This window comes from Oenanthe melanoleuca, chromosome 4, assembly GCF_029582105.1.
Source record: "Oenanthe melanoleuca isolate GR-GAL-2019-014 chromosome 4, OMel1.0, whole genome shotgun sequence".
Lineage (NCBI taxonomy): Eukaryota > Metazoa > Chordata > Aves > Passeriformes > Muscicapidae > Oenanthe > Oenanthe melanoleuca.
Window position 1 is genome coordinate 54,537,397 of NC_079337.1, and position 23,666 is coordinate 54,561,062.

A 23,666-nucleotide genomic window follows, 5' to 3' on the forward strand; every position below is an offset into this window, starting at 1 on the left:
TGGCTTGTAATCTAAGACCCCAAAATACTTATCTAAATGTAGACAATAACTTCTTGTCTGATATTCTTCTGAAATATGATGCTGATATTCTATTTTGCCAAATGTTTATCCAGAAATATATTCAGACCATGTTTTGAATTTGTAATTTTTATGGCTTCTGTATGTAATTCATTACTGCCAGGGAGGAAGTTGACTATGCATAAGATGTATTTATGTATTTGCTTTCATTTATGGTTGACTGAAATGCAATATGTTATTCATATACAGATAGCACAAAAAGAGGTTGGACATAGATAAGCAAATTCAGCAATTCTGACAACATCTTCTGGACTTACATAATACACTGCAGGCTTGTGACACTTATTCTAGTCAAGACACTTACTGAACTCTCAATTGAGACTTGCCCTGATAAAGGCTTGAAGATGATAGGGCCAATGCTCTAGCATAATTAATTAATTGTGTCATTGTTTCTGTATTGATTTATTTTTGTATCTACTTACTTAAGGCTATGATTTTCTCAAACGTTGTCTAAGAATCTTTTGATTAACTTCTATGGACTCAGGCCAGACTGAAAATATCTGTCAAATGTTGTGTACAATTTCCACACCTAATTTTTGAGAGCAGTAATTTATCTCTAAAACACCCAAGCCAACCAAGCAAGTTGAAAGCCTTCATACATAATGTGTTGTTTTCCTTGAGTTAGATAACTGTGTCCAGTAGAAACTGGATTAGCCCCCATATGTCCCAGTGGAGGTCTGAAAAGACAAGCATGTATCTTTTCAAGGCAATTAATCTGTTGTGCAACTATATGTAGGTATAGATTTTGCTTGGGCATTTACTCTTCATTTCAGGCTGTTGTGGGCTTCTAATAGTGTTTTCTTTTTGAAGCAACAGTGTGGTGCTTGTACAACAGCTTCTGTGAGTTATTTGGTGGATATTATGGTAATAGATGAAGTCTACTTAGGGTAATAGAGTTTTACAGCCATGAGAATTATTATTCTGCATTTTGTAAGAGAAAATAAAGCATTAAAGGGTTTCAATCAGTTGTTGGGAAAAATTACTTTCTGTCATCCAAGATTTGCTTGAATCTGCTAAAAGCTCTTTTGAGATTTATTGCTGTGACTGAAATTTTGGGGAAAAAACCCTGAATACATTGCCTGAACACTTCTCAGAATCAAGTCAAAAGATGCTTGCAGTTGGGTAATACCTGCCCTGAAATGCTGACTAAACTGACTTGTCAGGAATGTGATTCCAGGAGTGCATCTTCCATGGTGTTTTGACTGGAGGCAGGAGTGAAGAATTTAATCTGCTTTTCATACTTTCATTTACATCATGAAATGCTTTTGGTCCACATGAACTGGATGTCAGGACCTCAGGTTTCATGTTCATGTTTGCCACTACTGGTCCCCAGCACTTTGTCATGCTAAAGGCAATGTGGCCTTTAGTAGTTCTGCTGCACTGAAGGTCAGATGAGCTGGACTTCAAATAAGAAGGCAGTTAGCTAGAAAAGGGACACAACTTCCTTCTTTGATTTAGAGATCAAACTAGTGGCATCAAGTGACAACTTACCTAGAATGAAAAAGAAATGTCTGACAAAAAGTGAAAAAAAAATTGTTTGTCATGGTATTATCTCTCCTTTTTATAAGGTTTTGCAGTTTATAATTGTCCCTTCTGTTCCATGTGGAAAAAAAACAACAAACCAAACAACACAAAGAACCACTATTGTAAAAAAAAATATTAATCTATAGCAGTAATTCTCTTTTGGTGTTCAACACCCTGGTAAATACAGTAATTGGATTAATGGCTATTGTTCACAAGATGCTTTACTTTTCAATTTTTCTTGTTCAATAGGTGATATATGCCCTGAACACTAAGAATGATGAACATGAGGACAGTATACAGGCTCTGAGAGAGGCTCATGAAGAAGAAATTCAGAATATTCTTGCTGAGACAAGGGAAACAATTCTTCAGTGTAAAAGCAAAGTTGAAGAAGAACAGTTACTGAGAAAGCATATTCAGGCCCTTGAAACTGCAGTAGCACAACACAAGAAATTGAAGGAAGAAGCCTTGGCAGAGTTAATATTGTGTAAAAAGCAAGCAGAACAGAAGGAGTCAAGAATGGAAATGAAGCAAGTACAGACAGGTCTTTCTACAGACTCAGTAGATACCAATGCAGGCTTTGAAAACAAACTTCTACATTTAAATCAGGAGTTTGATGGACTGCTAAATGAATACAAAGCATTTAGAGGAGAAAATCTAGATAAAAAAGTAAATTTAGATGAAAAATGTAGTGTGGAAAGACACACTGTAATAAATGAGATGGAAAACCTGAAGAGTGAGAATCAGAAAACAACCGAAGAATATATTCAGAAAATAAGAAAACTGCAAGCCCCTTGTGAGACAGAAAAAGAGACTTTGAAAAAAGCCATGCAGCAATCTGTGATAGAAACAAACTGTCAGCAAAGAGAAACAGAGCAAAAGAAGAGCTCAGAGGCTGAGGAAGGTTTTTTGCTACAGCAGGTAAAGAAGCTGGAGGCAGACCTAGAGGAGAAAAGCCAGAAGATAAATGAGAGGAAGAAGCATTCCCAGAAGCTGAAGGACAGAATACAGGTAGAGTATGAGACTATAATCCCTATCTCTGCCTGAGAAAGTGAAAATTATAAATTCTTTTAAATTTGGGAGAGGAGGGCCTTTTAAATATCATGTTGATTCAAATGCTTTTTAAGTAGTAAAACAGTTATGTTAGAATGGAAATAGGAGTGACATAATGCTGACAGCTTTAAGTAAAGAGTTAAGATGATCCTAACTAATTAGGAGAACACTTTGAACACTAGAATTTGTATTCCTTGAGGGAGGATTGAAGTAAAATGTATCTGTTGCTGAACAGAGTTTTACTCTTCCTGCCTGGAAATAGGAAGAGAACAACAAGCAGGCACTACTGCCACCAATGAGTGTTTACAGAGTACATTCTCCTTTTTCCTTAGTTTCCAATAACATGGATATGAAGAGGGTTAGATAAGAGATCTGAGCTGGCAGTTTAAGAATCAAGTTCTCTGTATGACTCTTGCAGCAGTAGCTTGTACCAAGTGCCATTTAATGAAGTGTCCTTTACACTTGTGAAGTTTTATGTGCTGAGGCATGAGATTTTCCCCATTGGTTCTCACCTTGCACTTTGCCTGCCCACCCTCACTGCTGTGTATCTCATACATTTGCAGCCCAACTCTGCAGACCCTTCCTGGTTGCATCATGTGTCAGATGCAGTTTCAGAGGTTGCCATGTCATGGGAAATCTGCCAAACAGCTGCTTTTGGTACATAAGGTCAGCGTGCAGGAGAGATGCTGATGCACAGTGCTGAAATTGAAGCACCTGGCCATGCTCTGTGCTCAACAGTTCAACTTCCTTCTGATACTTTTGGTTCTTTACATCACATAAACTCAGCTACCAGACATTCCCAGCCCTATGACAGCAATCTTGCATGTCAGATAAGAAAACACCTTGAAGGTCTAGCCTTGGAGTGTTACAGAATAACAAAAATTGTTCCCTAATAAGATTTTCTTCCTTTAGAGGAAGAGAGTCCCAGAAATCTGCAGGGATGAGGGTCAGCCCAGTCAGCTGTGCTCTTCCAAGGCAGCTCTTAACTCTTTTCACCATCTGCCCTCACATCTTGCTTGCCAATATTGTTTTGCTGATGATGCAGAGTTCTGAGCTTCTTCTTTGAGGATGTTCTTAGAGGGAGTTTAGCCTTCAATAAATTCACTGCCTCTTTGTTTTACAAGGTCAGAGGATGGATTGAATACACCTTTCCCAACATTATTCAGATTTCATTGTCTCAGTGTGTAGATCTGTAGCAGAACAACCTCTATCTTTTACAGAAAAGTGGAGAGGATACAATGAATGCCAGAGATGCAGATAAGCCCTTTTTTAAAATTGACTCAATCTGTGATATCTGTTTCAATACTAAAAAGTATCCTGGCTCTGTAAAAGTTGGAAGCATTAGAGGGGAAGAGAGAAAAGAATATTTGGGTTTTTTTTGTGGGTACTTTAGGTAACATTCAGGGAAAATGAAGAATAAGCACATGAAAATTTATGCATATGGTTCACTCTTCTGATTTATTGTATAAGAGGTGCATTAATTTAGGAATTAATAATGTAACATGTGATAGGAAGTGGAAGCAAGAGGGTGATGTCATTAGCAACTCCTTTTCTAAATTCGGTATCAGGTGGATAAAACTGAAATATTTTCTGAAGGACGTATGCTCAACTCGTACATTTCAAATCCTTTAAGTGTGGAGTGAGGCTGATTTACATACCACTGGAACATATTGCCTTGAATCTTTGAAAAGCTACCCTCAGACTAGGATAAATCTGGAAGGAGAGAAAGAGTTAGACATGGTGTTGTCTTCTGTTTCTTTACAGTGTGAACAAAAAAATAAGTTTCTCTTTTCTAAATTGACTATTTCTTATGCCAACATTAAATACAATTTTTTCAGACTTCTATGGACAATGGCAGACAGGGAAATAGAAACATCTTTTTAATGAGAAATACCTCTGAGCCTTAGTAAATACTAGCAGGGAAAGCTATTATGACAGTTGAAAGGTGAAAGGACTGTTGTTTCAACAAGGTGAATTTTCCTGTTATCTCCTTAGTGTATGCCAAGAGGTTTGAGGCCTTCAGATGAAAGGCATTACATTAGTACATGTTTATTATTATTACTGTAGGAAGAAGAATACAAAGCTTGACAAATCATTAAGTCTGATCTGTTCAGTCTATATAGGCAAAAATGGCAGTTTTATCTGAGTGAGCATTGCAGTATTATGCTAGGCATTTGAAACTGCAACCAGAACATCCAGAAACAGAACATTAAATATGGTTCAAATTTTTTCCATTAGTTATGGAAAGACAGCTCCCAGCAAATTCTGCAGGACCCATTTTTTTCTGATTTTAGGCGTCCATATAATGGATTATATTACAAACTCTTTATTTCAGCAACTGAAAAAACTCTAATTAACGTTCATTAATTTTTGGCATAAGTTGTCATGAAATTGTTAGAAGTATAACCTATTTCAGGATAATCTCAGACATCTTTTAGATGGTAGCTATTGATGGGTATTCACTTTGCAATGATGCCAACCATATGTGGGGGAAGGCTCCACATCACAATTATTCTGGCAGCAGAGAGAATTTAAGGTATGGAAGAACAAAAAATGTATTTAAACCAGGTCTGTAGGTGATTTATATCATGGAAGACCAAGAGAGAAAATGACCATTTATTTCTTATTACAAGAAAATCACCTATGTAATAAACGTGAAAGTAATGTCATGCATATTTTAGGATTTTGAAGTGTAGCTTAAGCGAACACAGCAAGAAATTCTGAGATCAAAATGTATAGTGAAAAAAGAGGAAGAGGATCTAAGTGTAGTCAAAGAGAGAAATTCACATCAAGAAAAGGAAATCCTGCATAAAGCAGGTAAGATGCTCATTAATGTCATTCTAAAGTATTTCCCATGTTAGTAGTCAGTGATATTCGAAATTCTGCAAGTTATTTATGCTACTTGAAATGTAAATTTTGGTACCACTGAAGACATGGGAGCTGTATTGGATTCCCAAAGCAAAACTGTTAATCAAGCAGATGAACTGAAACATCAAATAACGCAGCTGCAGCAAATGCCTTGTACCAAAGACAGTCAGAAAAAGAGCAGCTCTGAAGATATGCAAAAACTCCAGCAGGTGATTTGCTTTCAAATACTCAAAGACACAGCATACCCAGAGTAAAGAAATCAGTGCAGGGGTCTTTTTTAAGATTGATGACTTTATTGTACAGGAGTAAATCCTGTAAGATTCCCAGATCCTTGAGCTCATTCAGTGGAACACCAACTTGTGTTCATAACCTGAGGTTATGAACTCATTTCGTAACGAGTTTCTGCAAAGACAGCAAAGGAGCTGTAGACATCCTTGGGCTAGACCAGGGCATAGTGTTTAACTGCTTCTGTAACCAAATCCCTAAAGAAAACCATGTCTAATGCAGACATTCTCTGCTGAAGTCAAGTTGGAATACTGACTTATTTATTTTTAAATATAAAAAATAATTATTCTGAAAAGCTGTGCAGAAATGATAGCAGAAATAAACTCAGTAAAATGAGGAATGTGTGTCTCCTGAGAGTACCCTCTGTACAATATCTCACCTTAAGCAACTGTTCAACCCTGAATCTTTTATATACTTTTTAGTTCTCTTAAACTATTATATTAAGCTACCATTCAGGAAAATTAGACTTGACATCAGAGTCAGCAGTCATCTACTGTACTTTTTCCCAAGCCTAAGGTTGTCCTTGAGGGAGCCTGCATGGTTGGAAGTGAGTTACATACCCAAGTTCAAACCAGAACAGCAAAAAACCCCAAATCATTCCTAGACTGCAGAAGAAGAGGCTTATCATCCTGACTCAGTACAGTTCTACATTTTTAACTAAAATGAAGCCAATATTTTTCAATGGAGCATTACCACCTAAGTAGCATTTTCACTGCAAAATAGACTACTGTGACCCCAGAGTTCCACCCTGGTTTGTTTTTTGTTTTTTTTTTTTGTTTTTTTTTTGTTTTTTTTTTTTTTTTGTTAAGTTTATTTAGGTTTTTAGTTTTTTTGTTTTGTTTTGTTTTGGTTTTTTTTTTTTTTTTTTTTTTTTTTTTTTTTTTGGGGGGTGGGATTTTTTGTTTTGGTTTTTTTTGTTAACAATATGTCTAGTGTGTTTTATAGACTATGGAAACTGTAACTCTTTACAAGAACGGTATGAATAAAAGAAAGGACTTTCTCTGTAAAATCAAGCATCAGTCCTATAAGGAAAAGATTTGTCTAAAGGATTAGCTGTTAAAATGAATGGTAGATCATGTAATGAAGGATATGAAGCAAATGAGGCCAGTCTAAAACTTCATGGAATCTGGGAAAAAAAAAGAAGCAGAAGGTAGGAATGTTCTTCTATTAATGGATGCTTTAATTCATTTGGTTTTAATCTTATTGGTTACAGCAACATCATTTGAATTATGCTCACTGTAGGCACTTTGAATTATCATAAAAAGCCAGGATTTTCTTACTACAGAAAAAAAATCAGAAAAAGAAAAAAAAAAATCAGACTGATGTACTTCTGTAAAAAGCTCCAAAGATGAGAAGGTGAATTTCTCCTTAATATGATAAATGGCCTTCTTAGCAATACTTATTCTTTTAATTCTTTGCACGTGGGAGTTGGAATGTTTTATATAAGATCCTTCCCGAAGAATGTATTGTGGATGTTATTCCAATTTCTGAGTAAAATTTTCATGGATCGCTGTTGTGAAATACTCAGATGAATTTGTTTAATCATATTTATGTATTGTTTTGGCAGAAGATCTAATTCTGCAAAGTTTTGGTAAATTAATTCAGCCTGCATATGTTACCAATGAAATTACAACCATTTACAAATACATGCATACACAGACAAATATATGTCCTTATTTAACTTTAGTCAGAAAGAAGGCTCATCTTCTTGTACATCCAAACAACTTACCTCAGCAATACCTTTCTTTCAGTGTGTTTTGCATGCTTAAGCTGTTATTTTTGTTGTTGATATGCATTAGCAGCAATTGGCTTAAGAGATTCTTCAAAGAATTTCACTTTCATCAACACTGCTGTCTGTGACTGAATCCTTTGGCTTTAGGAAATTTGCAGTCTCTGTTTCTGTGGAGAAGGAACCTAAATGTGAGTGGAATTCTGTTCAAAGGGAGAATAACCTTGAAACACATGTTTAGTTTTAAGCATGTGATTTAATGGGTAGCGGAGCTCACAAGTCAGTGATGTCTAAGTGATTTGCCAGATTTGAGTGTAAGCTAAGGAGGAAGTTAGTTTCTGACTCCTAATGGACTTCAGTGTTCGTCAAATATCTTCTAAACAGAAAAGATTAATTACAGCAGTTTGTAGAATGGGACAATCAGAATACTGTTCAAGTGGTTTTTAGACCCTTCTTGGTGCTAGGAATGAACTTCCACCCATTTTCTGCAGTTAACACTGTTATAACTTTGAGTTCAACATTTACTTTAGAATAATCAAGCACTTGCTGACAAGCTGTGAAGTCATAAAAAGCAGCAGCTGCTATCACTAAATGTTGAGCTTCATAGACCTGCCCAATCTTGGAGACTAGGAACTGTGTTTAGTGCTTGCCAGAAGAAGTAATTTCCATGAAACTGCTGGAGTTTATACGTTTATATAATCTTACTTCTCAAAATTGAACCCAAGTGAGTAAATTATTTTACCTGCTTGTGGAATGGTTCACTTTTGATCAGTATCTGAAGATGAAGTACTTCAAGGTACATAGTTACACTAGTGAAGCCTTATGGAAATGACTTTGCCTTTTATGTAGTGTATTCTACGTATTATTAGCTTGTACATGTATTCTTAAAATTATGCCAGGCTGAAGCTCTTTGTGTGAGTCAGATTGAATTAAGTATCAAACACTTCATACTTTAGAAAAAAAGGCATACCAGTAGACATTTATTTTTATAGGCAATAAATATTTTTGCTTACAATATCTTCTTAGAGATTCATATTAATTTAATCAGAAAAATGTTGAGTTAGTAAAACAAACGCAATTTTTTTCATTATTGATGCTGTTTATTTTCTCTTATTCAACTAAGGCCTGTAACAGCTGTTAAGGAAGTATTATATTTATTTTTACAGATGAAAAAATTAAGATACAAAGGAGAAAGTCAGTTGACAGAGTTGAAATGGGAATGCTTCACCTGATCTTCACGTTTTAATCAAAAAGACAGTTATGACTGCTCCTTTTTGTACAGGCAAAACTAAAGCTAATTCCTCCCTTTTAATATTCATGTATCTGTTTAATTCCATCCTTTAGTTGCTACCTAAGTTTTACACAGCAGTGTATGAGAAGGAGCTGTACAGGATGAGGAAGGTGTAAATAGCTAATTTTTTCTGTTTCCTTCATTTGTAGTATCTGAAGACACTGTAGAATGTTTTTTGAGTTCGCAAATTTGCACAAATAGGAGGAGTAAGCCCACTAATAAACTTGTAATGCATAATGTAACTTCATAAAGTTGCACATTCAGTCTTTCTACAATAAGCAATTGCTAACACTTGCTGTAAACAATTGCTACAAGCTCTTGGTCACTGTCTTGCAACTGATGCTTTCATTGATTATTTTTAACTATTTCCAGCAACATGGTGATTTTATAATCCTCCTTTTTTTTATTATTATTTTATTTTTACTTCCTCAGAATGATTTTCTTTATGGATGCTGTCAGATATTGTTTCCTTTAGTTCTCTTTTCTACTAATTGCTCATTAGTCATCTTGTTATTTATATGACAAATGTATATTTATGGTTTTTCCTATCTTGTGAGTGACTCTTGCATACTAAATTGTTTTTGAACATTAACACAACTCAAGGTAAAACAGTCTGGCTCTTCATGCTGTAAATTTTTACACCTTAGGGAAGCTTTCAGTAGAAGATTAGGATAATGTGAACTGTATTGTCTCACACTAATATTAGAAAGAACCAAACTGTTTATACATTTTAAATTAAATAACACGAATGACATTAAATGACAGTAGCGTGTTTTATTGTGTACTCTACTGTATTATCTAGGTTAATGTAGAATACATGTGTTCTTTTCATGCTGCATGTTTTGTTCCTGCTATTGCATGCTCCTGTCTTTTCTTCTTCTCCTTTTTTTTTTTTTTTTTTTTTTTTCTTTTGAATTGTAGGAGCTCCAGACACAGCTAGATGAATTTAAAAGAAAATCCGAGTGTGGACTAAAGCAACTAGAGAAAGAGAAAGAAGTCCTAACTGGGAAACTTCAAAACTCTTCACTTGAGGTAAACTGGGCATAAATGTAGTGCAATAATAAAAATTCTCTTCATTTTTCATACCATCTGAGAAATTCTGGATTGGATTTTAATACTATTTGTTGTGTCTATCACTTTATAAAATATGCAAGGACTGGAGATAGAATAACAGAAATAACTGCTTCTAAATATCTATGAAGATTTTGACAAGCCTATTCATTTAATATATTACTCTTTGGAGATGTGCTAAGGTGAGGAGCTTGGCTATATCATGGTGATTCTGATTGTTTGTTTACAGGACAAAATGAGATTAAAATCTTTCTTTCAACTCCTGTTAACTTTCTGATTTTTTTAATGCAAAGAGATGTATCTTCTCTGATTCTAACCAGTTGCACTTCCCTCAGGTTCAGTGAGAGTTTGCATGGCAACAACTCTGCAAAACCTGAAGACCTAGATCTTCTTCAGCTATTTGTAGACTCTCAGTGGCCATAATAAGGTCTCATTGAGTGTTTTAAGGCAGAGAAAAGACAGACAGTTTTATCAGGACACTAAGCAAAACCTTGTCCCCCCTTTACTGTCTCCACTTTCCCACGTGTCATTACTACCCCTTGGTGTGTATGTTCCAGCAATCAGGGCATGTGTTGTGCTCATTTACAGTAAGCAATGCCTGGTTTTCCTCCCATCTGTACAGCTATAGTAGCTGTACTAGTTGTGAGTGCAGCATGGATTTTTCTTTTTCATTTCTCCTCTAAAACTTATTTATATATTCTATCATCAAACAGTGACATTCTAACATTCTATCTATTTCCCAGTCTTACAGAATTTAATGTGCTGAGAATTCTGGCTATTTTTGAGTTTCATTACACATTTCTGCATGTCACTGTTTCCTACAGATTCTTCTCTGAGAGAATTTCAGGTCAATCCAACCTGTGTTGGCCTATTCAGAGTGAAAGGTTTATGTCACGAAGGTTTATTCCTCAGGTTTTGCAGATGCAAAAACTAAGGTTGTGGGTCATAAAATTACTTTTCTTGAAATCGTATGTTATGGACAGTAAAACATGAAAGAAACTTATGTTTTCTAACTGCTTATCCACTTGCATCACAAGATCATGGTAAATTAGCAAAGAATGGTGAAAAATTATTGCCACTATAAACATAAACATGAATCATATCAAATAGTACATAGCATGCCATATGTTATGTTCACAGCAGCATGGTAAATATGAACAGATACAATAAAATGTTTCTTAGTGTATCTTAGAATCTGACTGCTCTCAAAAAGGAGGAAGTGCTCCATTTCAAGAGAAGTTTTGTATTTTTCTTGATTACTCCAAAGGTTACTTTCTGAACCAATTACTTGGCAGTATTGCCAGGGTAGTGGAGTTGTTTCAGCTTGCAATAGTTTCCTGCTATAGGTACATGAATATTCACAGCCAAGAAAGCACCATTTACTATATGATGCTATGTTTCACTGAGGGCATGCTTCCCATCTGGGAACCTTTGCAATGGCTCAGCCCAGAGCTTCTGCCTCAAAGGTTAGGTAGGCAATGTGCTGTTACTAATCCAGTTCTAACCTGGGTACAGTTTCAGATCTAAAAATAGCTTCCTTGGCTGCCTAAGACCTGCTTTTAGTTGGGCTGACATAGTTGGAGCGCTATGCAGAGTAGACAGAAGCGTGAGAATTTCATCTCTCTGGGGTTGCACTTCAAATTGGCAATATTTCTGTATTAATAAGATTTTATGGACAAAGAAATCAGACTTGCATCTGGTCATTTGGAAGGAAGAATGTGAGATCCAGTGTGGGTTGAAAGCTAATTCATTCAGGCCCTCCAGTTCCTTGGTTTTGACATACAAGATCTCTTCAGTATTTGTTAAAGGATCTTGGTGCCACAAGAAAAATATGAAACTATTAGAAAGAATACAAAGGATGGCTATAGAGATAGTGAAGGGTCTTGAGGGAAAGCTGTATGAAGAGCAGCTGAGGTCACTTGGTGAGTTCAGGCTGGAGAAGAGGAGACTGAGGGGAGACTTCACTGCAGTTACAGCTTCCTTGTGAAGGGAAGAGGAGGGGCAGGCACTGATCTCTGCTCTGTGGTGACAGATACCCGACCTAAGGGAATGGCCTGAAGTTGAATCAGGGGAGGTTTAGGCTGGATATTAGAGAGAGGTTTTTCTCCCAGAAGGTGGCTGGGCTCTGAACAGGCTCTCCAGGGCAGTGGTTACAACACCAAGCCTGACAGAACTCAAGGAGTGTTTGGACACTGCTCTCGGGCACATGTGACTCTTGGGGATGCTACTGTGCCGGGCTAGGAGCTGGACTTTTATGATCCTTGTGGGTCCTTCCAACACAGAACATTCTATGATTCTGTTCTATTCTGGAATTAGAAGGTACATAAAATGGAAGTGCAAACATCAGCTTGTCACATACATCTTTGAACAATGCAATGCCTAGAGTTTTTATGAGTCTTGAAGATTCCACCAAATAGCAGCCAAAGAACGTAGTCAGGAATTGCCACAAGTTTAGGAATATTATTTACTGTGAACTTAATTGAAGTAACTCTAAAATAAGCCTAAAAAACCAGTAAAACACCATTTCATTATTTTGTTTTTACTTCTTATGCCATATTACTGTTTATGTTATGTTAGATAATGTTTGCATCTCTGAGATCACTTTATGCAATTCTGGTGGAGAAAAGTGAACTAGTAATGGAATTAAAGTACAGTTTTTTTCAAGAACTTTTGTTTTGCAACAGGAGGACATTACAAAACACAAAATTCTACAGTGTTGCTGCTTTGTCAATAATGAAAGCATCCAAATATATTCTGGATTGATGTGAGATGGCACAGTTTCATTGGCTTAAATGCTGTTTTACCAGCTTAAGCAAATTGAGGGTCTGGCTATCTGTTTAGAAGTCAGGAAGCATGAAAAATCTTGGGCACTGCAAAACATTCCAGAGAAGGATTTTCTCTGGTGGATTTGAAAGTCTTTTTAATTTCTAGATAGGAGGAGGAAACCTGATAGGATGGAAATGTTTCTTGACTTCTAATATATTAGAAGTAGCAGGGCTCATGAGAAAGAATGTGTTTGTATGCCTGATCCCTTTCTGTAGGGCTTTCCCCCTTAATCACTGAAAAATAATACTTTTCCATCTAATTTCTTACTACATTGTGTTCCTGGATTAGCCTATTTCTAGTTAGTATGATCTTTTGTTTCACTCTAGAAGTGCTTTGGGCCAATAATTGTCTGTGAAGAGTTGGGGAAGTGTATAATGTTGTGATCACAGATGAAATTTATATAGGCCTCTCTTCATCTTTCCTGCCTAGGTGACTAACTTGTTTAAGAAGTACTCCAAGTAAAGTTTTTCCTGTTTCAAATTTTGCTATTATAAAATACACAACCTATTCTTCTGGCACATTTTTTTCAGTCTGTTTGTATTCAGGAAGCCCATAAAATATGCATACTTGAGTGTAATGATGCTAATGCATATTGTGTCAGCTGATAGGAGGGACTGTACAGCATTAAATCTTTCACATCAAAGGTCAGTTTTATAAGGAACTGCAGGTATCTAAAAACTTCACTGTTTACTTTCATTATATAGGAAAACATTGCCTTGAGTTCAGGAGATGTGAAGATAAAGGAGGGGTTTTTTTGCCTGTAACCAGAAACCAAAGTGGCTTTTGATTAAATCTTACTATTTATCACATATTTCTTTAAAAAGTTATAAAAAAACTTTCATCATCTCTTGAAACAAAAGTATGGCTGGCAAGTGGCACTGGCATCTGTGTATTCTTGGAGTGTATCCAGGCTACAGACAGATCCCATTACACAGATATATTAAAGACAATGTTTTTCATTATGAATGTTATTTGGCAATAATTCCTCACTAGCTTATGAGACAAATATTTTTGTGTTTCATTGGATGACCCAATGGAAGAAGTCTGAGGTAGATAAAGTTAGGTGCAAGAGCTAGGTGGTAGAGCTAGGTACTCTTTCAAATTAAATATATCACTTTTGTTGGATAACTTCAGCAGAGCTTTAGGCCTGCCATCTGGTGTGTGCCATGTTATTGTTCAAATTGAGCTGTGGATTGCATGTATGACATGGAGATGATTTGAAATTTTTAAAAAGTACTTGATGAGCCACAGACAGCATATGCATAAAGGTTGTCATTCTTCACTGAAAAAAAAAAAAAACAAGCATCTTGCTATTTTTTCATAGAGCAACACAAGCTCATAAAATGTACTCAACATTACGTAATTCCTCTCCATTGTGAATGCTGCCATTAATCCTATCCTGATGACTTACTTTTCTGGAAGGTGGCTCAGCTGAAGCAAATATTAGAACAACAAGCAAATAATTTCAAGGAATCACTGAAGAAACATAATCTACAGTCCAACAAAGAAAAAGAGAAGCTTTTGCAGGATCTTCAAAACACCATTAAAGAAAATCAGAATGTTAAACTGCAGTTGGAGGCATCCCACCAAAAAGTCTTAAAAATGTTGGAGGAAAGCAAGAATCAGGAACTCAAGGTCAGTTTACTACATACTAATGTAAAAAAAAAACCCATATATTTATGGGGTGAACCATCTAAGTGAGAGCCAATTATCAAAATACAGTTACCTCCAATTAGTTTAATGATGCATTGCTATTGTTACACATAATGAATTATTCTACGATTTTGAAACCTCCTCTTCATCAGGGAGGTTTTAACATTTTAATTTAGACCACAGTGTGAATATAATATACCCTACAGTTAGGCTGCAATGAATGCAAGCTCCTTTATCTGTGCACTTGCTTTAGAAATACAAGGGAATTCCTGAGTGTATTAATAACAGGACTCAGTATTATTATTTTTCATCCATTATTAATTTATACATAAATACATAAGTATAATAGACCCATACAGTGATGTGTATTGCCTTATATACCTTCAAGAAATCAATTCAGTAAGTGGATAACCACAGCTTTTAAAGGTTCAAGTGAATTGATTTCAATGACAAAAAGTTAATGCAGTATACTAAAGTTCTAAAGACTGTTGCTGTAAGAAAAAATCAACTTGAAAAACGTACATGTGATTGAGATGTGGAGTCCAGATATCCCTATTGGTTCCTACAGCTTAGAGAACTTTATGAAACATAGGTGATAAAACCACCCTATGTAGAATTTATTTTCTTGTTTGTATATTCCAAATAAAATTCCAGTTTTGACAAAACCAAGCTGAAGGCAGTGAGATGGTAATAAGAATGAAACTGAGGACAGGAGTTTGCTTTCAGAGCCACTACAGAGCAACTGCTCCATCATTTACAGTGTGCCAGCAGTACTTCTAATGACAGAGGAAGCATGACCCAAGAATGATACAAGGAAAGATAGATGCCTTTGTCTGACACACTGTGATAAGTAATGACAAACAGGTCAAATCATAGATTCAACAAATCTATGTTGAATAATAAAACTTTCTTTCTAATGTCAAATAGTGCAAAGGTATTGGTGTTATTATTTCATCATGCACAACAAATCTAAGACACGATACACCCATAATTTTTCTTGTACCTATTAAGTGTTAAAAATTAGCTTCAGCTCATTTTTATGCTTGCATTGGTAAAATGTCTTGTAAAGTGGTGATGAAAATTAAAATTCTACGATGAAAGGCCAGATTCATCCTAGCATTACAAGTAAAAAAACCAAGCTGAAAAATAGGCTCCAACAACTGTTTTTGGGGGGACTTTGCTTACAGGAGACAGAAGAACGTTTGAAAAAGCAATTTAATGAGACTTTCAAGATCCAACATCAGTCTCATAGGCTGGAAATACAAACCTTGGAAGAGAAAGCAAAGAAAGAATTACATGATGAACTTGAGCAGATACAGAAGCAGCAAGCCCTGTTGCTAGGTATGGTGTCTCATGTCATGCACAGTTCCTACTGCTTGATTATATATATGCTGAGAACCACTGACTCTCATCCCATTCATTTTCATTCCCATCCTCTGGCAATTCAGGTCTTTGTTAATCTCTTTTTTCATACCCTGCAATTTCAACAGTACAGTCTTAATATTCTTTGTTAACCAGGCTCACAATTGTCAGCAGCAAAATGTTGCTGAGGCTAGTATGGTATAGAACATTCAAGTATGCATTATCAGGCATATTAGATTGGAAAATTACAGTTAGTTTATATGACTTTACTCCTTTTTTTTTCTATATTGAGATGAATTTTTATATGTGCTTCAAGTCTATTCTGTTGAGTTCAGCAATGGAGATCAGTTGTTCCCTATGTACTATTTAGTCAGTTTCAAAAGTGCCCTAAACTAGAACTAAAGAGAATACTGCACTGGCAAGATGTGTGGTATCTCCAGATTTAATCTCAGGTTATTAAAACTCATCTATAAAATGTTTTTTTTAATTAAAGAAAAAAACAATTTGGAAGTATTTTACATATGAAGAAGTTTATTATTTGGGTTTTTTTCTGCTAGTAATTAAAATTTGCTAGAAAGATTTCTTGCTCTCTAAAGTTAGTATATTCAATAGATAGATTCTTTCTTCAAGAAAAATTCTAGGGAGACAGACATGAAAATTTTTTCTTCTTGTACTTGAAAAACTTGTACCTAATACACACAAAAGTTGCAATATATGACAGACGAGCTTGCATAAGCATTGTACTTCTGTAACACAACCAGAGCTCTCCTCAGCCTGCTTTATGCTTCCCTTTAACAGGGAAGATGAGGGGTGCTCCAGTTAAGTTCAAGATTAGAAGAAACAACTGTGCTGATGTAGTCTGCAACACAACTCTCACAGGATTACCTGACTCTGATGTTGACTCAATGCTTTTGTAGCTCCATATCTTCTTACTACTGCTCAGCTGAGTTACCCCTCTAGTAATAGGATGTCATTATGATTAATGAGGGAGGAGTTGAGGAACAAAGCAAAATGTAATGTATTAATGTTTTCATCTACATGCCCTGTATCTGCATTCCCCATCCAGCTAGCCTCTGACTCCCTAAATGATTGTCTGTCTGATTATTACTAGGATCTCTAAGGGTGGAACTCTCTGAGCAGCAGACATTATGCACAAACCTAAAGAAGCAAATAGAAGAACTACAAATGGAGCTGAGGAGTGTAAGGACACTGAAGAAGCAGCAGGCAAGGGCCCAGTTTGTATTTCATTGCCATGCTGTGTTTAGCAAAAGCAGTAGTATCAAATTTCTCTCTTCAGTGATAATAAAAGTATACAGTCTCTTACAGAAGTGGAATGGGTTTTCTGCCTTTATATCTCACTTAAAATGTTTATAATTTTTTTGCCTATGGGCAGGCTTTTTCTATCCAATTAAAGATCAGAATCTACAAAAGAAGCAAATGAATGAATGTTACAATAAAATGAATTCTTTGGAGACTACAGAATATATTCAGGGAATTTTGATCACTGATTTTTTCTTGCACATATAGAGCATGGCACATATAATTGAAAAATCAGATTGCAAAAATAGAATGCACACAATTTCAGGAAGATGTTAACATTAAAAATAAGAGACTGTGAATAACTAAATTTGGCCTTTTTCTTAGGAAGGAAGTAGCCAAAGCCAGATCAGATCTCTTCATGATGAACTGGAAAAATGTCAGAGTGAAATTTCTGAACTCAAGAAAGAGAATTTACTTTTAAAGGACACAATGGAGCTGCTCAGTGCTGAGTTGGAGTCACAGAAGCAAGAAGCTGCACAGCTTCAGGATAGAGATAAACAGCACACAAGGTCTGCCTTGAATTCACACTTGACAGTGTTATCTAGAGATTCAATAATAATGCCAGTGTGAGTGGTCCTAAGTGTGATGCATGTCAGAATCTTTCTTTCTAAAGTACTAATTTTAGATGCTAGGAATTTTGCAAAAGCAGTAGTTCATTTCACATTTTCCTCCAGCCATAATAGATGCATTTGAACTAATTGTCCTTTATATGTAAGAAAGAAGTATGTCTAGTGTATCCCCACAAGAGCGACCTGAGAAATGCATAATGTCAGCCTTTCAAAGGCACTGGAAGACATAAACCCCAAACTCACCAAAGAGCTTTTAAAAAAAAATATAGATGTCTCTGAGAATAAATATCAGATTTTTAGACATACTCTCTGTAGCTGAAACCAATGGGCTGTTAATTCCAAAGGGGGCACTTGAGAATGCCATATATACCCTGTTAAGAACTTGCTTTGGCTGTAGCAGCCAGCTTTGCACAGGGGAAGTAAGGGCAGTGCCAGTGGATACTGACAGTGCCTCTGGGCTGATGATGAGCCTGGCACTGTGAGAGGCTGTCAGGGCACAGGAAGGGCAAGGTCACTTGAGTCTTGGCTGTCTTGTAGAAGGTAAATCATGTTTTAGTGTAGCCACAGACTCAGCACACGTGGTGCAAATGATCTTTCCATTTCTGTCCAGAAAAAGTGCAGAATCCCAGGATCAATTAGGTTGGAAAAGACCTCTGAAATCATTGAGTCCAACTTGTGACCAAACACTACCATATCAACTAGATCATGGCACTGGGTGCCACGTCCAGTCTTTCACTAAACCCATCTGGGCAGCCCATTCCAATGTCTAATCACCCTTCATTTGAAGAAATTCTTCCTAATATCCAACCTAAACCTCCCCTGGCACTACTTACAAAGGCAACAAGACTGGGTTCACTGCCCACTGCATTTGAAGGCTGTTGAATCCTTTGGAATTTCTGGATGAACATACATTCTCTTTGCAGAGAGACTGAGGGATCTGGTGTGTGGGTGCTTTTCAATTCATTTTTGCAATGGTGTAGAATGTCTGCCCCTAACTACACAAGCTGTGTATAGAAAAGGATTTCAGAAGAGTGTGCCTTTAAAGGAATCTTTAAAATTGTGGCCCATATAGTCCAGAGAAAAGCACTCAATGGATAGAATGTCTCTCTGCAGACTGTCAGAGTGGCCAGAGTAATTCCATTCCTGCCTACCAGTCAGTAGATATTTAAAGAATGAGTAATTTTTTTTTTTTTTTTTTTGCCATTGCACTCTTTTGAGAGTTACTTCAAAGTGAATTTCATTTCAAGCTTTGAAGCAAGATCAACAGAGAAAATTGCAAACCAGAGAGTTTCATTAATGCCCTCAAGCTACCTTGAAGGAATTTGCAGCCTCTCTTCATGAAGGGAAGAATTATTCACGTGTCAGCGATGAGGTCTAAAAGGCCTCAAATACTAAGGTTGCTGGGCTGGAGGATTTTCTTTACAGGGAATAAATGGTGTAGCTCTACCACAGTAAGCATTTGGGAAGGGAGCATTAATGGAAATTATGTAAGGAGAAATCCTTCAAATAACTGGAGGTAGGACCAAAGCACTGGAGTGGACCTAGGTACCTGATACAGGCTGCTCTGAAATTAACCCATGGAAGACTTGAAAAACCAACTTGCACCTCTTGTTTTGCTTTTGCCAGGCTTATAATTTGTGTAGGGGAATAGTTAAGTTGGTGCATATAAATAACTGCTGTTTTTACTTTTAACAACAGTACCCCTGCCTTATGCCAGTTTCTTTTCTGATTTGAAAACTGATAGTGGTTTGTTATTTGCACGTGACAAATTTTTATAAGAGATTACTTTAAATTACTAGTCCTACTGTTGCCAAGTAAGTGAAACCAGTAATCTGCTCGAAGTAATAATTCTCTTTCCATTCTCTTGAATTGTGTGAATTCCACCTTCAGTACAGAAAGCTTTTACAAGGATTAGGGTAAGTGCAGAGAAAGGTGTTTTTATAGGAAGAGAGAACAAGTCCCCCAAATGGCTGTTCTGAAGGAGAATATTCTACTCCTGAAGATTCATTTCATCCTTCTCCCTTCTTTTACCCTTATTCTTCTGCTGCTCATTTTATGCTAAGTACCAAATCAGTCACTTCCATGGCTGTGCTCTAATATTTCGAGGGGAGAAACCTTTCATGGACCTTTTTCCTGAAGCCTTCCAGAAACAAGTGAAACAGACTTGGGAATATATTTAAAAGGAGATAAACTGAATGTCTTTTGTGAAAATTGCAATTGTTAATATGTTGAGCTGAGCATGTCTATTTTAATTAGTAAACCATAGAACATGGGCTCTCTATTGAGGTAATGAAAACGTTTCTCCAAGCAAAAGCAAACAAAAATCAAACTATGATTCTTCAATAGATGCCTATTGCTTTTGGGATTGGTATTAGAATGCAGTGTTATGGTTAGACTTGAAAAAATATTAGGCATTTTTTAGTTTTCAGTTTATGGTGTTAATCATATAGCAGTATCTTCCAAAATATATTGTCAGAAAAAGAATAATGTTTTAGTTAAAAGCATTGTTACATTTCTTCACCTTTTTTTCTTTTCTTTTTTTTTTTTTTTTTAGTTTTAGGATGATGATAGGCAGTATTAAATGTTTCTGGTGCCTTGATGTATTGAAATATATCATGAGAGTCTCATGTTAAAATCCCAGATATTTCAGCATAATTTTGCTTAATACAAAGAAGTTCCTATGGTACTTTGTTGTTGTGATTTTTTATTAAGATTGATGTACAAACTAACCCTTGAAAGAATAGCAATAGCATCATTATATGAAATAGACCTTCCATTTCCTGAAAGGTGAGGGTCAAGTACTTTTCAGAATAATTTTTCTCTTCCTCCCTGTTAAAATATTTTTTCTCATATTGCAACCAAAATTAAACCAAAGTTAAATCAGTAAGCAGAAGCCAGATCTTTGCCCGGTGAGCTAACTTTGGAGTCAATAAAACACCTCAAAATTGCATGCTTTGATCAAAGATAATAAAGTAGTATTGAAACCTCAGAATTCAGACATATTTTAATACCAATGAAAGGCTACTGGTAGAAGACCTCAATATCAAGCATAAAAAAGAACTGGACATACTGAAACGAGATCACCGGAAGGAAATTGAAAACATAGTATCTGATTTCAGCAGCACTCAGGCACATCTCCAAGCAAAGATTTTCTCCTTAGACACTGCGTAAGTAATTTAACAATAAACTCTGGCTCATGCTGGAAATGGGTTCTATTTGTATTTATTATTCTTAGTATGTACAGTTTTTATTCACCATAAGTAAAATATTATAAGGATCAAAATAGAAATGTGTAGGTATTGTCTTTGCAAACCAAAAAGACCCAGATACATTGTAATAAATTCTGGATATTGTTTAATCTAAAGCACTATACATGAAGTTTCACAATGCTGAATTAAAACTTGGATGTAGGATCTAGGAATTTTATTAAATGTAAAATCATCTGTGTCACAGATGATACCAGAGACCTTGATCTATGATCTTGTACTTAGTCTTGTTCAGCAGAGCAGCATCGTTGGGTAAAAGCTTAACCGCATTCTCATTCCCTTAAACATTTCCAATGAAAATGATGCTCATATAAATAAATGCAGTTTGCAGCCCCCTGTGGATTTAAGAAGTTCTGTGGTGCTTCTGATTGAACAGGAGAGACCCTGCAGAAATAATCCTTTTTTATATATATATACATATATATATATCTCTCCTCCTTTTTTCTTATCCCAACTATGCAGCAGAAGTCCAGAAGAGAGACTTGGCATGTAAGTGGGCTTCTAACCTTTAAACCCTTCAGATGTAAAGATTTATTTATTTATTTTTTAAACTCAGAGATAACTCTAAGATGATATGAGTGAGGAGTGGTCCTCTCAAAAATGTTTACCCACACATGAAAAAAAAAAAAACCAAAAAAAACCACAAAATGGTGTTTTGTACTCTGTAATACATTTCTCAGTATGTGTCCTGGTTATGGCAGGTGAATCATAGCATTCAGTTTCTCAAGCAGCAAAATTCATGAACCTGGCTGATGAAATAATGACTTGTGCTCTTATGGGTCAATCAAATATATGTTTCCACACCATATCTAAGAATGTCTAATTAGCATTTGAATCTTTTCCCCTGATTAAGGAATTTAAAAAGCTGAACTCAGACTACAGACTACTTAGCAGGGTTACTAAAGCAGTATGTATATCCACGCCTGTCTTCATGAAAGTTACAGGAATTGAATAATTCTGAGGATTCCAAAGTTACTGCATCAGAAAAGAGAACAAATAGATGAATATATATATGTACAGATACTGGGACACTGATTTCTTTCTTTAGGAAACTAGACTAGCAACATGATGTACAAGGTTGTTAATATTTTACACAAGGGGCTAGATTTTACACTGGACAGGTTGTTGTGGATTAACCCTGGCAATTTATTTTGTAACTCCAGAAGATTCTATACTTCTACATAAACCACATACTGATACCCATTTTTAAAAAATTCTCTTTTATTGGAAAGGCCTGTCCCTGCATTTTAGGCTCAGAACATAGGACAGAGGACATCTGAGGTGTCTCTTGAACCTAATCTGAAGAAATTTTTTTCTGGTACAGACTTAAAGAATTAGAAGAAAAGTCAAGAAAATGGGAGTCCAGGCCTGAAGATACACACCTTATAAACTGTCTGCAAGACAAATTAAGTGAGAGAGAAGAGATTATAAAGCAGCTGGTGGTAAGACTGCTTTTTATATGGACATATGTATTTTAAATTCTATTGCAAGGCTCTTATTCAGTGTTCCACTCATAGCTTCAGACTGGTGGTTTCTTTCTGTTCTGGATACTTTGACAAATGTATCTTTCCATACCAGCTTTCAGCAAATACATGTTTCCATACACATAACATTGTTTCCCTTCAGGAAGGAAGAAAATGTCAGCATTCACTTTCGGCCAACGCTGAATCTTACAGGAATCGATCATTTTCTTTCAACCCTAATACAGCATGCTTGACTCCCTTCATGAAGGTAAGATGAGCAATGCAATTAAAATCACAAATTGTGATCGTTTTTATTACTATTTGACTCATATAGGCAATCAAGACAATGAAAATGCTATCAATTTTTTATGATAATATTATTCAGTAGAATTCTTTCCAGTGCCAACCTACAATCAGAGCATAAGAGAAATTCATTAGAAGTATATATGCAGCATAGATGACAGGTGTTTAAGCTGATATAAAACAATAGAACTCTGACATCAGTTTTCCACTGGGATAAGCATGGCCATTGCTTGCAGATTTGGGAGCTGCTAATCGGGATATTGGGTGCATTGTGGAAAATTATGTATCTGTTTGAGTTGCTTGGTGTCTGCCCTTCGTCATTCCAGCCCCTCTGCATGATACTGTCTACAAACAGCTGTAGAAAGAAGGGAGTTCAAATTGGTGGAAAGCACCTTGATGTATCTAAAACCTCAGGGTCAAATACACAAGTTGTTTTTATTGGATGACAGTATCCATGGATACTCACAGCATTCCCTGAGAATTTAATTTAAATGCCTATAGAAAAAGATAGAAATCATCCTTTTTGGGTGTTCCTTGTAAGATATTTGGGAATGAGGTATTGTTGAGGTTTCATAGAATAAACTGTAAAAAATATGTATGTAATGAAGTTTTCTGTTACAATAAAAAGCAGCAGAAGAAAACAGTTGAGGTGCCCAGTCGTGTTGTCAGCGTTCCGAATTTAGCTTCCTACGCAAAGAGCTTTTTGAGCTGTGACTTGAGATCAAAAAGAAGTGCTCCTCAAATAACAAAATCTACAAGCTTAGACCGGAGTTCTGGCTGCCTCAGGGTGGGCTCTCCATCAACACAGTCCTCAGACAGCAGTGCTGCCACAAGGTATTTGTCCATTTTGTATGACAATAAATTAATTCATATTTAGAATCTTGTAGGCAATTCAAACACACTTGACATGTAGAAATACACAACAATGTGAGGCTTCTACTGTGCAGCGAACTCTGTGTAATTGGTTTTCTGCAGACAGATCCAGAACTTTACTGCAAATGTGGGCTA

The 23,666-nt window shown here is 36.0% G+C and overlaps 1 protein-coding gene across 4 annotated transcripts in view; it reads left to right on the plus strand.

Moving 5' to 3' along the window:
- FAM184B (family with sequence similarity 184 member B) overlaps positions 1–23,666 on the plus strand; it is a 37,508-nt gene that overhangs the window by 12,434 nt on the left and 1,408 nt on the right. The window contains exons 2-11 of one of the 4 annotated variants that reach the window (XM_056489645.1): positions 1,852–2,610; positions 9,747–9,857; positions 14,145–14,357; positions 15,563–15,716; positions 16,849–16,961; positions 17,382–17,566; positions 20,647–20,793; positions 22,217–22,334; positions 22,519–22,623; positions 23,287–23,492. In XM_056489645.1, coding sequence (XP_056345620.1) covers positions 1,852–2,610; positions 9,747–9,857; positions 14,145–14,357; positions 15,563–15,716; positions 16,849–16,961; positions 17,382–17,566; positions 20,647–20,793; positions 22,217–22,334; positions 22,519–22,623; positions 23,287–23,492 — 2,111 coding nt within the window. The remainder of the gene's footprint in view (positions 1–1,851; positions 2,611–9,746; positions 9,858–14,144; positions 14,358–15,562; positions 15,717–16,848; positions 16,962–17,381; positions 17,567–20,646; positions 20,794–22,216; positions 22,335–22,518; positions 22,624–23,286; positions 23,493–23,666) is intronic. The other 3 variants (XM_056489646.1, XM_056489647.1, XM_056489648.1) reach the window with 3 other exon arrangements.